This window comes from Hyperolius riggenbachi, chromosome 11 (genome assembly GCF_040937935.1).
Source record: "Hyperolius riggenbachi isolate aHypRig1 chromosome 11, aHypRig1.pri, whole genome shotgun sequence".
Taxonomy (NCBI): domain Eukaryota; kingdom Metazoa; phylum Chordata; class Amphibia; order Anura; family Hyperoliidae; genus Hyperolius; species Hyperolius riggenbachi.
In genome coordinates, this window is record NC_090656.1 from 171,832,264 (window position 1) to 171,847,331 (window position 15,068).

Consider the following 15,068-nt stretch of genomic DNA (forward strand, 5'->3'; position numbering starts at 1 on the left):
ATATGCACACACACACACACACATATACACATACATGTATGTGTGCATATACCTCTAAATAGTGGAGAACTCCATTAACTGCTTGCCGACTGGTCCACGACAATTGCCGTGGCGTGAAGTCCTACGGTGGGATTTGCAGGAGATCGCGCACGCTAATGCGCGCACATCTCTGCTTGAATGTCGGAGCTCCGCTCCATCATCAACCTCCCAGTGGCGATCACCGCTAGGAGACTGTTAGACGGCGAAACCGCCATCTATTTGCACTGTACAGCACTGAGATCTACGGCAGCCCTGTACTGGGGACAACTGTGTGACACGGCGGTCCCCCTGGGAGGCAAGAGCAATTGACTGTCATAGGCTGATGCCTATTACAGCCGATGGCAGTGATTGGCTGGCGGTGGGAGGGAGCAGGGGCGCTGCCAGTATGCAAGCGAGCCAAGCGACCACTTGGGGCTTCACTTTACAGTATGGGGGGACCTCGCTGGCTCGCTCGTCTCCCCTCCGGCAGTCCGGCTCAGCTTGCGTGTCAGCGATTACACGCAAGCAGCCGGGTACTGAGGCGGCGCATCGCTAGGGGGCTACTTCCTCTCCCGGCGTCTGGTTACAGCGCCTCCTCCTCCTGTGGTGACGTAACCACATGTCAACACAGGAGATGGCGGGAGAGGCAGTAGGAGGATGAAGCTGGAGGCTGCGTGGCTGTGCGATGCAGGGATCGGAGGAAGGTGAGTCCGACCTACACGCTGGAGTCTGGGGCCATCTATCTATCTAACCTACACTGGGGCCACCTACCTAACCTATCTTACCTACACTCGGGCCACCTATCTATCTAACTTACAGTGGGGCCACCTATCTATCTAACATACACTGGAGACACCTGCTTATCTAACCTATACATGGGGAACCTACCTATCTAGTCTATACTGGGGCCACCTATCGATCTAACCTATACTATCTAACATACACTGGAGACACCTGCTTATCTAACCTATACAGGGGGAACCTACCTATCTAGTCTATACTGGGGCCACCTATCGATCTAACCTATACTGGAGGCACCTACCTATGTAACCTATACTGGTGGCAACTATATGGGCTATCCTGTAGTGGAGGCAACTATGCCTAGCAACCGAAGGGCTGGTTCAGACGGACGCTTGTGGAGCGTTTATTGCCAGCGTTCGGGGCTTGGCGTTAAACGCTCCCATTCAAGTGAATGGGAGCGTTTGTACCAAGCTTTCACGCGCGTTTACACGAACGCGCCGTTTGGCTCCCGATTTTCACTGGCGTTCAAGGAGCCCCTGGAAGCTACATGTTGCTTCCAGGGGCGGTTAACCGCGACGGGTAATGTCCCCCTAGGGGAAGAAAAAACGTGACCGCATCCGAACGCAACGCAAACGCTGCTGAAAGCCCGAACGCATTGCCACCGTGACGCCAATGAACGCGACGCCTCCAAACGTCCGTCTGAACCAGCCCTAAACTGGGGGGAACTTATGCCTGGGGGCAAATTATACACCCTTGTCCTGGGTGCAATTTAGTCTAAAAACTGTGCAACGGGGATACAGGGATAAGGGAATTCGTGGAACATAAGTGAATTAATTATGCATCACCTACCCAATTTGGGAATAAGTCCTGAACCTTATTTGAATATACAAACCGAAAACAAAGGGCTCTTAAGGACTCAGCGGTGTATGCAAAAATGAAAAACTGTTATTGATTGACATAAATAATTGCAGGACTATCTAAACGATACAAACAACGGAGCTAAAAAGCAACAGCGCTGTTGTCATTAAAAAGCCGGTTGTCAAACATGCCACACTGACACTAACTGCCAATCACACCACTCACCACATGGGGTACCCCACTAATGACATAAACCAGTCCAACTGCAAAGAGGGATGCAACAATGGCAAAAAAGGCACGGGAAGATATACTAGCATGTCCAATATGATTCAAATTACGGTGACCATACGTCCCGCTTTACCCGGGACGCGTCCCGCCTTCGGGGGGCGCTGTCCCAGGCTCAGGGACGAATCTAAACCAAGTTGCGCCTGGGGCAAGGTCAGGTTTTGGCGCCTAAACTGCCATTCCCCATCCAGTTTTGGCGCCTAAAGGTCAGGTTTTGGCACCTAAACTGCCATTCCCCATCCAAATTTTGCCGCCTTTTTAAGAATTCAACAAACTGCGCCTGGGGCAAGAGACCCGTCCGCCCCCCCCCTAGATCCGTCCCTGCCCAGGCTGCATGAGGTCCCGGGAAATGTCCCGCTTTCAGCAGCCGGATGTCCCGGCCTCGGGACTCTGGTCACCGTACATGAACTAGCCGCAGCGTCTCATAGACCCTGTGCTAGTTCATTCCCCGCAGCCCCGCTCCAGCAGCCTGCATTGTCCTCCGGCAGGCACAGGCAGAGCGGGTCTACGGGAAGATGGCGTCCGGAGGCGGAGCCCTATACTGGAGACTGTGTCTCCAGTACAGGGCTCCGCCTCCGGACGCCATCTTGCCGTAGCCCCGCTCTGCCTGTGAGAGGAGAGCGGGAGATTGAAGGAGGATCGTCCGGAGGAGCTGCACACACCAGAGGCCGGCTGCGTGAGGGGACCTGTCTTATGTCAGGTGAGTACATGCTTTTTTTTTCCAGGTGAAATGTGCCCCCATTGCGTATTTGTGCTGACATGTTTGCCCCCATTGCATATTTGTGCTGACATGTTTGCCCCATTGCGTTTTTGTGCTGACATGTTTGCCCCCATTGCGTATTTGTGCTGACATGTTTGCCCCCATTGCGTATTTGTGCTGACATGTTTGCCCCCATTGCGTATTTGTGCTGACATGTTTGCCCCCATTGCGTATTTGTGCTGACATGTTTGCCCCCATTGCGTTTAATTTGTGCTGACATGTTTGCCCCCGTTGCGTTTAATTTGTGCTGACATGTTTGCCCCCATTGCGTTTAATTTGTGCTGACATGTTTGCCCCCATTGCGTTTAATTTGTGCTGACATGTTTGCCCCCATTGCGTTTTTGTACTGACATGTTTGCCCCCATTGCGTATTTGTGCTGACATGTTTGCCCCCATTGCATTTAATTTGTGCTGACATGTTTGCCCCCATTGCGTTTTTGTACTAACATGTTTGCCCCTATTGCGTTTTTGTACTGACATGTTTGCCCCATTGCGTTTTTGTGCTGACATGTTGCCCTTCAATGCGTTTATTTTGTACTGGCATGTTTGCCCGCAGTGCCTTTATTTTGTACTGACATGTTTGCCCGCAATGCATTTAATTTGTACTGACATGTTTGCCCGCAATGCGTTTATTTTGTACTGACATGTTTGCCTGCAATGCGTTTATTTTGTACTGACATGTTTGCCTGCAATGCGTTTATTTTGTACTGACATATTTACCCGCAATGCGTTTAGTTTGTGCTGACATGTTTGCCCGCAATGCGTATATTTTGTGCTGACATGTTTGCCCCATTGCGTTCACTTTGTGCTGAAATGTTGCCCGCAATGCGTTTATTTTGTGCTGACATGTTTGCCCCCATTGCGTTCATTTTGTGCTGATATATTGCCCGCAATGCGTTTATTTTGTGCTGACATGTTGCCTGCAATACGTTTATTTTGTGCTGACATGTTGCCCATTGCGTTTATTTTGTGGTGTCTGGGGTAACTGTTACTGCATTTATTATTTAATGGTCATATTTGGCTATGTTTGCTGCTTTGGGGTTACGGTATACTATTAAATAGCATCACACAGTTTCTGCACACCCATGATGCGAACCCTCGTTTGACCACATCACGGCGTAAACACTGCTTTCTTTTGCCTCGCTGTTAGATCATTAGGTTAGCTCCGCCCGTAGAATGTCATGGCCACGCCCATTTTTCGGCACGCGAGCCGCTTGCACCACGTTGGTTAGCGCAGCAGTCCCCCCCGCCGCCACCCTGTCCCAGGTTGAGCCTACAAAAATCTGGTCACTCTATTCAAATAGACGTAGATTGGGTCTCACTAAAAAAACTGGCATGCTTTAACATGAGGTCTCCGTATTATTTGCTCCATACTCACGACCCCATAGTGATATCCATCGGTGGCCGTCAACACAGAGCTTCGCCTGGCTATGTTGCTCCAGCTGCACAGGCAGGCTACAGGTAATATGTCCGGTGGGGGCCCCCCTTGATGCGAGCCGGCAGGGCCGGCCTTAGGTTTCACAGCTCCCTGAGCGAAAACTGATTTTTGTGCCCCCCCCCTTCATCCTTTTCCCACATGCATATGCACGCACGCACGTATACACACACACAGGCCCATATGCAATTCCCCTTTTCTCCTGAGATATCTCCTAGGACAGTGGTTCCCAACCTTTTTGATGTCATGACACATCACATCAAATGCTCAGATCTCTGTAACACGTCACATATGTATAATAGAAAAATACTATTAATAACCACGAATGGATGGAAACAGTGCATTATCCTGAATACACCTAAATATGAAGGCTAGAACCTTTCAGGAATAGTAATAAAAACAATCAGTGGGACAGTTAGACGCCTCCTCCCCCATTTAAAATTATAGCACAGCACTGACAATTTGCACCACGCATTATAGCTGCAGTGCGCCCCCTCCCCCTCCAAAATGACCTCAGACTCAGTATAGATAGGAAGCCAGGTATAGGTGCCCCCAGTATAGGATCTCATGTATAGGTGCCCTCAATATAGGTTGCCAAGCATAGGTGCCCCAGTATAGGAAGTCAGTTGAAGGTCTTCATCCCCCCCATAGGTAGCCAAGCGTAGGTGCCTCCAGTATAGGTAGCCAGGAGTAGGTGCCCTCCCTCGGTATAGGTAGCCAGCTATAGGTGTCCCCAGTATAGAAAGTCAGGTGTTGGAGCCCTCAGTATAGGTAGCCAGCTATAGGTGTCCCCAGTATAGGAAGTCAGGTGTTGGAGCCCTCAGTATAGGTAGCCAGCTATAGGTGCCCTCAGTATAGGAAATCAGTTGTAGGTGCCCTCGGTATAGGCAACCAGCTATAGGCACCCCCTTGGAAGCTGACGCCTGAGCGACTGCTCCGGTCGCTCATATCAAAGGCCGGCTATGCGAGCCGGGATGCAGTTCAGAGATGCGCTGGCAGCCACACAGTACTGCGGGATTGAAGACTCACATGCGTGCGTTGTTGATAATCCGCAAACAGGCCGGTCAGTCTTTGCCGAGCACTAGGCTCACCGTCAAAGTCCGCTCACTAGCGCAGCCGTGTTGCGCAGGGTTTGATCCGGGCAATCAGAAAGCTTAGTCTAGAAACTGCCCTACCTTCGCCCTGCAGTGTCCCGGCTTCCAGTACCTGCTGCCTTTGCACTCAGACCTCAGATCGGCGGCGAACAAACAGGCGCATGCTACCTGCGGACACGGAGCACGCAAGCCCAGCATAACCGCCAGAGTACAGCACACAGGCCAGCCAGCCAAAGACAAGACAGAAGCCAGGTGAGGGGCTTATTTATGTGAAATACTGACTATTTAATATATTTAAGTTACACTACTGCTATGTTCATGTACATTTGACCCCATCTATGACCACGCCCCTTTTTTTGCCGCGCTGCGCACGCCGCACATTCATTCCCTCTTGGTGTCCGGGGCTGCCCCAGATCTCCCAGGACCTGTACCTGGCTACCTATACTGCAGCACCTACAGCTCACTACCTAAATTGATGGCACCACCTGTACACTATTTCATTTGTTAACAGGGGAATACCTGCATTCTGATAGTATTTGGCTCCACCCACATCACATCGTGCCCACGTCCATTTTTCGGCTTTAGTCTTGGAGCCACAACCATCTTTTTGCCGCAGCTAACTTCGGGCATTGGTGGGGGGCCTCAAGTCATGGGCTGCTTGGGGCCAAACAAAACCTTAGCTGCACCCCTGGGAGGGAGGGCTTGTTATAAAATAATACAAAAAAAAAAAGTGAAATGTATATAAAAAAACAAATAAAAAAATAAACAAACAGGGCAGCAGGGATGAAAGCTCTGTTGGTGGGCAGAAAAGGGGGGGGGGGATCATTTGTGTACTAGGTTGTACTGCCTTGCAGCTAAGCCTTAAAGCTGCAGTGGCTTAAATTGTAAAAAATAGCCTGGTCACAAGGGGGTTGTAATCCTACGGTCCTCAAGTGGTTAAAGAGAGTCTGAAGCGAGAATAAATCTCGCTTCAGACCTCATAGATAGCAGGGGCATGTGTGCCCCTGCTAAAACGCCGCTATCCCGCGGCTTAACGGGGGTCCCTTCACCCCCAAATCCCCTCCGTACAGCCGGGGAGCGCTTCTGCATTGGGGCAGGGCTAACCGCCGCAGCCCTGCCACCCGCGCGTCTATCAGATGCGTACCTCCGCCTCTCCCCCGCCCCTCTCAGTCTTCCTTCACTGAGAGGGGCGGAGGAGAGGCGGCGATGCGCGTCTGATAGACGCGCTGAGAGGCAGGGCTGCAGCCGTTAGCCCTGCCTCCAGGAAGAGAAAATTTATGACCAAGTTTTGCGGGGGTGGGTTTGGGGGTGAAGGGACCCCCGTTTAGCGGCGCAATAGCGGCGGTTTAGCAGGGGCACACATGCTCCTGCTAACTATGAGCTCTGAAGCGAGATTTATTCTCGCTTCAGAGTCTCTTTAAGTAAAGTCCAAATGCATCTTACAGCTGTGCGAGAATGAAAGGTACTCTGAAGTGAGTCTAAATTCCTGTTTTTAACTTGTATTTATGTAAAGCAGTATAGGTAATGCTAAACCGCTGCATCCCCGCGGCAAAACGAGGGGTTTATACCCAACAAATCCCCTCTGCTAGGTCCGGGGAGCGCTTCCTCATAGAGGCAGAGCTTATGGCTGTAGCTCTGCCTGTTGGCGCATCAATCCCCGCTGATCACCGCCTCTCCCCACCTTTCTCAATCTTGGGGAGAGGCAGAGATCTGCGGTGGATTGACGCGCATGAAGCCAGAGCAGGTCTGCCTCCATGAGCAGCAAAATCCACGACCAAGAAAGTAGTGGATTTTACAGAGGGGATTTGGGGGGTATAAACCCCTCGTTTTGCCGCAGGGATGCGGCAGTTTAGCATTACCTATAGTGCTTTACATAAATACTAGTTAAAAACAGGAATTTAGACTCACTTCAGTTTCCTTAATTCCTGCCTCCTTTTTTCCTTTATGAATTGCATTTCTGTCAAAATTTACCAATTCCATACCGCACATTTGTTGAACATTTATCGTGAACTTCTTTGATACTTTTCTGTGAATTCTGCTTTTGAATTGCTGAACTGAAATTATTACCAAATGTGCAGTAATACATTCGGTAACACACTGTGAATTGAAGCCAGTGTGTGTGATTGCAGCGTGATCACAAACACAGTGTGATCACAAACGCAGCATGGATGGAGGATCCCTTGCGGCTGGAGGGACCTCAGGACAGGATCCGGCTGCTGCAGATGAGAGGATCAGAGGCACCCAGTAAGTATGTGGTACTGCAGGACGAGTCTGGCTCATCCTCACAGCTAATACCAACTTTTCTATGGACGAGCCAGACTCGTCACCGCCGGGGAGGTTAAAATAAAAATATGAGCTAAACGGATGTGTTTGCAATTAAATAATAACATGATGGAAAGTGATATGTGAGTGTGAATTTGAAGTATGGATAAATGAGGATCGCTTGGTAAGAAAAGATCAGATATTTAATGTTTAATTTATGTTCTCTCATTTAGCTCTACAATGCATTTGGATTTGTCAAATATCTTCCTCTACCACACCAGAAGATGTTAAGAAATGTTAAGACTGTTTTTGCCTTTCTGGGAACAGTTTTAGAGGAACACAAGAGGAGCAGAGTACCTGGACAACCCCGGGACTACATAGACTGCTATCTGGAGGAGATGGAGAAAGTAAGATACCTGTTAACCCAATATCACATCTATAATCTCTCAGTAGTGCTAAAAGGCAAATTTGTCTCTTTGCACATATTTTTTGAATTTTACAATTTTTCGCCATAGTGCCCCTTTAAGCACACATTTCAGCTATTTTTGATCACTGTATGCTGATCAGCTGGTGTATACATAATGATACAGCAGCCAGGGGTTTTAAAAACCCCGTTTTCTAGTTTTGTGAAAGGCCTGGTGGTTTGACTTTAGAAAGGTAACTTGACCACAAATTGCTGGTTTGAACCCATTCAGTACACATTAAAAAAAACAATGATATATTTTCATTGTTCAAATATTCCGCTAAGTTCTAATCTTCAAGAGGAGAGTGTGGGGCTGGGTTATCTTTGATGTAATATTGTTCATTTAATATGTGTTGATTTTGGTAGGTTCCCAAGAATAATTCTGGAATTGCTCATAATTTAACCCCACAAAAAAAGGGTAGGAAGTTTTGGGAACAATAGTTAGGTGTTGCTCAATGTTCCTTGTTTTTATGCAGATTGACAGTTTACCTGATGCTACGTAGCTGAGGGGTGGTTGAGAGGGCGCAAGGACAGCAGAGATTGACGTGGCTGAAGATGCTGTTGGACCAGAAGGAGGAGGGTGGCTTTGCAGTTGTGTGTTGCTTTTATTAACCTTCCTGGCGGTAAGCCCGAGCTGAGCCATGGCGACGGGGGAAGCCCCCCAGGAGATCCCGTTCTTTGAATGGGATCTCCTGATCTTCGATCCCCGGAGGCGATCGGAGGGGTTGGGGGGATGCAGCTGAGCAGCGGCTATCATGTAGCGAGACCTTGTCTTGCTACATGAAAGAAAATAAAAAATGAAAAATGAAAAAAAAAACGGCTTTGCTGCCCCCTGGCGGATTTTCATAAACCGCCAGGAGGGTTAATGTGTGCATCCCATTGGTGTTTGTGTTTTGCAATCAGGTGCCTTCGCAAAACAGTTGTCCCTAGGTGGGTGTTGGGCTTCCCACGACTCAGTTTCTTTTGGCAGAGGTTGGAGATGGCATTGCTGGTATCAGAGGTACTAAAGCAATATTGGAAAATGTTGGCATTCTGGTAGTGGCAACAGCAGGCGTTGAAGGACGTGTTGGCTGGCTGACCCCAAGTGCCGATACATGCTGTCTGACAGTGCCACTAGCTCCTTGCAATGAGCTTCACCTGCTAGTTTCAAGAACTCGTCTCCTTCTCCTCCTCCTCTCTGTCTCCCCATCTCCACAATAATATTGTCAGAAACCCCTGACCTGCTGCATGCTTGTTCAGGGTCTATGGTTGAAAGAATAAGAGGCAGAGGACCAGCATGGCAGCCAGGCAACTGGTATTGCTTAAAAGGAGAGAAATATGGCAGCCTCAATATTATTCTCACTTCAGGTTCCCTTGAAAAGTGCAACGCAAAGACAGTGGGCCCAAGTTTTGGTGATCTTTCCCCAGAAAATTCACAGAATTGTGCAGGTTTTCTCAAGAAAATACACATAATGTGAGGAGATTTGCCCAGAAAATACAGTACATTCAATCACGTCGGCAGATATGCCCAGAAAATATATTCAATCATGTCGGCAGATATGCCCAGAAAATACGTGCAATCATGTTGGCAGATATGCCCAGAAAATACGTGCAATCATGTCGGCAGATATGCCCAGAAAATACGTGCAATCATGTCGGCAGATATGCCCAGAAAATACGTGCAATCATGTCGGCAGACCTGCCCAGAACATACACCTGGTAATATAAATTAAAAAAAAAACATTTACTCACCTGCAGCAGCAGACCTCCTGTCCCAGCCTCCATCTGGCGCGCAGCTCCCATGGGTGGTTGGGTGGATAGGTAGCCTGGTGGGTGGTTGGGTGGATAGGTAGCCTGGTGGGTGGGTGGGTAGGTAGGTAGCCTGGTGGGTAGATAGGTAGCCTGGTGGGTGGGTAGGTAGGTAGGGAGCCTGGTGGGTGGGTAGGTAGGTAGGTAGCCCTTAGCCGGGTGGGTAGGTAGCCTGGTGGGTGGGTAGGTAGCCGGGTGGGTAGGTAGCCTAGTGGGTGGGTAGGTAGCCGGGTGGGTGGGTAGGTAGGTAGCCTGGTGGGTGGGTAGGTAGGTAGCCTGGTGGGTTGGTGGGTAGGTAGGTAGCCTGGTGGGTGGGTAGCCTGGTGGGTAGGTAGCCAGGTGGGTAGGTAGCCTGGTTGGTGGGTGGGTAGGTAGGTAGGCAACCTGGTGGGTGGGTAGCTGGGTGGGTAGGTAGCCTGGTGGGTGGGTGGGTAGGTAGCTGGGTGGGTGGGTGGCTGGGTAGCTGGGTGGGTAGATAGCCTGGTGGGTGGGTAGGTAGCCAGGTGGGTAGGTAGGTGGGTGGGTAGGTATCCTGGTGGGTGGGTTGGTAACTAGCCCGGTAGGTAGGTAGCCGGGTGGGTGGGTAGGTAGGTAGCCGGGTGGGTGGGTAGGTAGCCGGGTGGGTGGGTAGGTAGCCGGGTGGGTGGGTAGGTAGGTAGCCTGGTGGGTCTTTAGGCAGGTAGCCTGGTGGGTGGGTAGGTAGCCGGGTGAATAGGTAGCCTGGTTGGGTAGGTAGATAGCCTGGTGGGTAGGTAGGTAGCCTGGTGGGTGGGTGGGTAGGTAGGTAAGCAGCCTGGTGGGTGGGTAGGTAGGTAGCCCTTAGCCGGGTGTGTAGGTAGCCTGGTGGGTGGGTGAGTAGGTAGCCGGGTGGGTGGCTGGGTAGCTGGGTGGGTAGGTAGTCTGGTGGGTGGGTAGGTAGCTGGATGGGTGGGTAGGTAGCCGGGTGGGTAGGTAGCCTAGTGGGTGGGTAGGTAGCCTGGTGGGTGGGTGGGTAGGTAGGTAGGTAGCCCGGTGGGTAGGTAGCCTGGTTGGTGGGTGGGTAAGTAGCCTGGTGGGTGGGTGGTTAGGTAGCCTGGTGGGTGGGTGGGTAGGTAGGTAGACAACCTGGTGGGTGGGTAGCCGGGTGGGTGGGTGGGTAGGTAGCCTGGTGGGTGGGTAGGTAGCCTGGTGGGTGGGTTGATAACTAGCCCAGTAGCCGGGTGGGGGGTTAGGTAGGTAGCCGGGTGGGTGGGTAGGTAGCCTGGTGGATGGGTAGGTAGGTAGCCGGGTGGGTGGTTAGGTAGCTGGGTGGGTAGGTAGGTAGCCTGGTGGGTGGGTAGGTAGGTAGCCTGGTGAGTCTTTAGGTAGGTAGCCTGGTGGGTGGGTCGATAGCCGGGTGGGTAGGTAGCCGGGTGGGTGGTTAGGTAGCCGGGTGGGTAGGTAGGTAGCCGGGTGGGTAGGTAGGTAGGTAGCCGGGTGGGTGGGTAGCTATCCGGGTGGGGGGCCCGACTCCTATCCTCCCTCCCTCACCTTCGGGGGCCCCCCTCACGGTATGCGCGGCGGGAGAGCGGCAAATACAGGAAGTCTCCGGGGTTCCAGCAGGCGCTAGAGGCTCAGCCGCTTGGTCTTCGATGTCTCTCTCCTCTGTATACTGCTCGCTACTTCCTGGTTTAGTAGCGAGCAGTATACAGAGGAGAGAGACATCGGAGACCAAGCGGCTGAACCTCTAGCGCCTGCTGGAGCCCCGGAGACTTCCTGTATTGGCCGCTCTCCTGCCGCATGAGGGGGGGCCCCGAGGTGAGAGGGGGATAGGAGTCGGGGCCCCTCAGGAAAAAAAAATAATAATTAAAAAAAACAGCAATACATAATGGGCCCCTGAAGCAACGGAACTTCAGGGGCCCTCGTGCGGCGGCACGGCCTGCATGGCCGTATGTCAGCCACTGCCCTGGAGCACTAGTGGTGCTTGTGTGTTATGTGGCACACAATTCAATATCATTAAAAGTGGGCACAGGTGTTGGTGGTCAGGGCCAGTGGGCTCTGTCTGTGTACTATCAGACAGACACTGAGAACAAGCAACAGTTCAAACACAATGCAGTGCTAATAACCGAGGCCCTGGAGCACTAGAGATAAACTGTGCTTGTGTGTTATGTGGCACACAATTCAATATCACTAGAAGTGAGCACAGGTATTGGTGGTCAGTGCCAGTGGGCTCTGTCTGTGTAGTATCTGGCAGACACGGAGAATATGCAACAGTTCAAACACAATACAGTGATAATAACAGAGGCCCTGGAGCACTATTGTGCTTGTGTCTATTGCGAGTGACACACAATTATAGTGGGCATTGGGCAGTGGGCACAATGGTGGGTGCCTGTGTGCTGTGGAGTGACTTACACACACACACACAAAAAAAGAGAAGGACGAAGTAGCCCTCAGAAGGACTGTTTTGGGATGCTTTAACAGCAAGTATGTCAGCGAGGATCAAAATAAACAAGCCTAGCTAACGATTTCCCTATCTCCAGCAAGCTCTGTCTCTTCCTCTCACTATTACAGCCGAAGACAGACTGGAACATGATGGGCGCTGCAGCGTTTTTATAGAGGGTGGGGGGATCCGTGAGGGAGTGCAGGCTGACTGGCTGCTTTGTGCCTGCTGACTGTGATGTAGGGGGTCAAAGTTTAGCCAAATGATGATATATAGGGGCGGGGTCGAATGGTGCCATGTGCTCGAATACCTGATCTTCGCTGAATAGCGCTCGCTGGCGAATTGTTTTGGCCATCTCTAGATCCAAACGCAGTGCATACAGACCCCTGGAAACCCCATGGAAGTGGCAACGCTTTGGCCAGGGATCGCTATACAGTCGCAATAAAGCTGTATAAGGATCCCTGGCAACTTTACCTATTTTTGTAAACATTTTTATTGTTCACAGTGTAGGAAATAAGAAAAAAAAAAGTGCCCCCCAAGCCTCTTTAACCACTTGCCGACCAGGGGATATTACAGTGATCGGTAATGCATGGGCTCTACAGCCCGCAGCACCGATCAGGAGTGCAGCAGGGCGATCAGACTACCCCCTTTTTTCCCCACTAGGGGGATGTCCTGCTGGGGGGGTCTGATCGCCGCCGGCTGCATTTGCTTAGCGGGGGGGCTCTTCAAAGCCCCCCTCCGCAGCGTTCTCCACCGTCTCGCCACTCCCTCCCTCTCCCTCCCCATGTGAGCTGCGCAGGATGGATTTCCGTCCTGCGCATTAAAGGATAGGCTTCAGCCAATCAGAGGCCGGGGATCGCCGATCTGCCTTACGGCGCTGCTGTATGATGTAAACAGCAGGGATCTCTTCCCCGCCTGTTTACATTTTGCCGGCGAGCCGCAATCGGCGGCTCTCCGGCTGTTCACGGAGACACCCTCCGTGAACTGACATGGAAAGGCCGCTCCCGATCGAGCGGCCGTTTCCATGGTAACCCGCAGACGACCAGTTTACGCCAATCGGCGTTAGCTGGCCGTCAAGAGGTTAATTCCTTGTCCCCCATGCAGACTGGGATAGTCAGGATACAGAGCCCCGGCGGCATGGGGCTTCGCACCCTGAGCTATACCAGCCCGCATGGTTCATGATGTGGAAGTGGGCTTTGGAGGAGAGGGGTAAACAAGTCTTCCCCTCTCCCCCGGAGCTCCTGGGCTCTACCCAAGCTCCGGTGCCCGAAGAGGAGGTAGGGGCGACGCTGCCGGGGGGGGGGAGGGGGCGATAGGTACAGTGGGCGGGGAGGAGAGCGAAAAGCAATGCAGGAGGGATGGACTGAGCTCTAGCTCTGTACTTAGTATAGCTAGATCTGGAGGAGCAGCGGTGTGTGGTGGCGGGTTCGTGGAGATTTTCAATCAAGATCGCAATATTAGAGGATGTTGGCATGAGACATTTACCAGGGATTGAAGTGGAGACATTTCTTTAAAAAGTACGGGTAAGAATTTCTGGTTAATTAAAAGAATATTAAAATACTTTTTTTGTGGTTGTGTTTTTATTTCATTTAAGCCTTTGTGGAAATGGATACGGGGTTACTATAAACCCCTATACTAATTTCTCCTGGGGAGGGGCGGGCATCTGGGGGTCCCCTAGTTAAAGACGACTCCCAGATGCCACCATGAACCCCCCAGGGCGTCGTCGCCACCACCTTTTTTGGGGGGCTTCGGAGGTGGGGAAGAACCACTTGTCTATGAATTGGACAAGAGCTCCAGGGGAGAGCAGGAGGCTTTGCCATACCATACCATGGACCATGCGGGCTGGTATAGCTCAGGGTGAGAAGCCCCATACTCTGCATTCAGGTTATCTTAGCCTCCATGGGGGACAAGGGGTAAAAGAGGCTTGGGAGGGGAGACCCCTCATTTATTTATTTTTTTTAATTTCCCACACTATGAACAAAAAAATGTTTTACAAAATAAGTAGTTGCCAGGTATTCTTACACAGCCTTATTGCGGCTGTATAGCGATCTCTGGCCAAAGCATTGCCACTTCTATGGGGTTTCCGGGGTCCGTACGCACTGCATATGAACCCCCTCGGAAACCCTGTCATGAAATTCATTGCTCTTTCTTTTGATATATGTAAATTTACACTACGATTAGGTTGCTACTGTCATTTACAGCATTTAAATGTATACTTTTTTCCTATCGTAACTTTAAAATTGATTTTCTCCCCAAAAAACAAGGAAATAAAATATACTAAACCTAGGTGGGTCCATGGTCCAGGATCGTCTAATGAATAATTTCCCCCAAACTGTCTCATCTAAGCTGCTCCACCAGTTACACTAACTACCCTAAACCAAGCCCTCCTGCCCCACCAGGCACACTAGCTACTCTGCACTAAACCCTGTGTCTCTTCCTACTGCTATCCCCTCTGTATATAACCCAATCACACACAGCATGCAACAGCAGCCTTTTGCTAGCTAGAGGCATGCTGAGACTTGTAGTTCTATGCATCTAGAGTTTATCAGGCTGTATAACTTAACCATTTAACGGCAATGCATCGTATTAAAATGTCATGCTTTTGCCTGTTAATGGCAACATGACGTTTAAATACGTCGCGCGTTCCCGCCGCCGCTCCGCACGTGTGCGCGCCGCTACCGCCGCCATTACCGTCGGGATCCCGTGCTGAGTGATTGGGGAAGAGGACCGAGTGGTCCTCTACCCAATCGCACTGCCTGGAGTGAATGGACGCGACCGCAAACAGCGGCTACGTCCATTCACAAAAACAGGAAGCTGTTACAGTTGAATAAAGTGTAAAAAAAAAAGTGATCACTTCCTATATGGGAGAGTGTTCACTATCGCCATCTTGTGGCCAAAAAGTATATTACACTTACATACACAAGTACATACACACTATTAATAAAATTAATAAAATTACACTTCCA

The 15,068-nt window shown here is 50.8% G+C and overlaps 1 protein-coding gene across 6 annotated transcripts in view; it reads left to right on the forward strand.

Moving 5' to 3' along the window:
• Positions 1–15,068, forward strand: part of LOC137539254 (cytochrome P450 2D17-like) — a 130,846-nt gene that overhangs the window by 94,945 nt on the left and 20,833 nt on the right. For 5 of the 6 annotated variants that reach the window (XM_068261811.1, XM_068261808.1, XM_068261810.1 and 2 more), the window contains one exon: positions 7,687–7,860. In XM_068261811.1, the coding sequence (XP_068117912.1) occupies positions 7,687–7,860 (174 nt within the window). The remainder of the gene's footprint in view (positions 1–7,686; positions 7,861–15,068) is intronic. The other variant, XM_068261807.1, reaches the window with a different exon arrangement.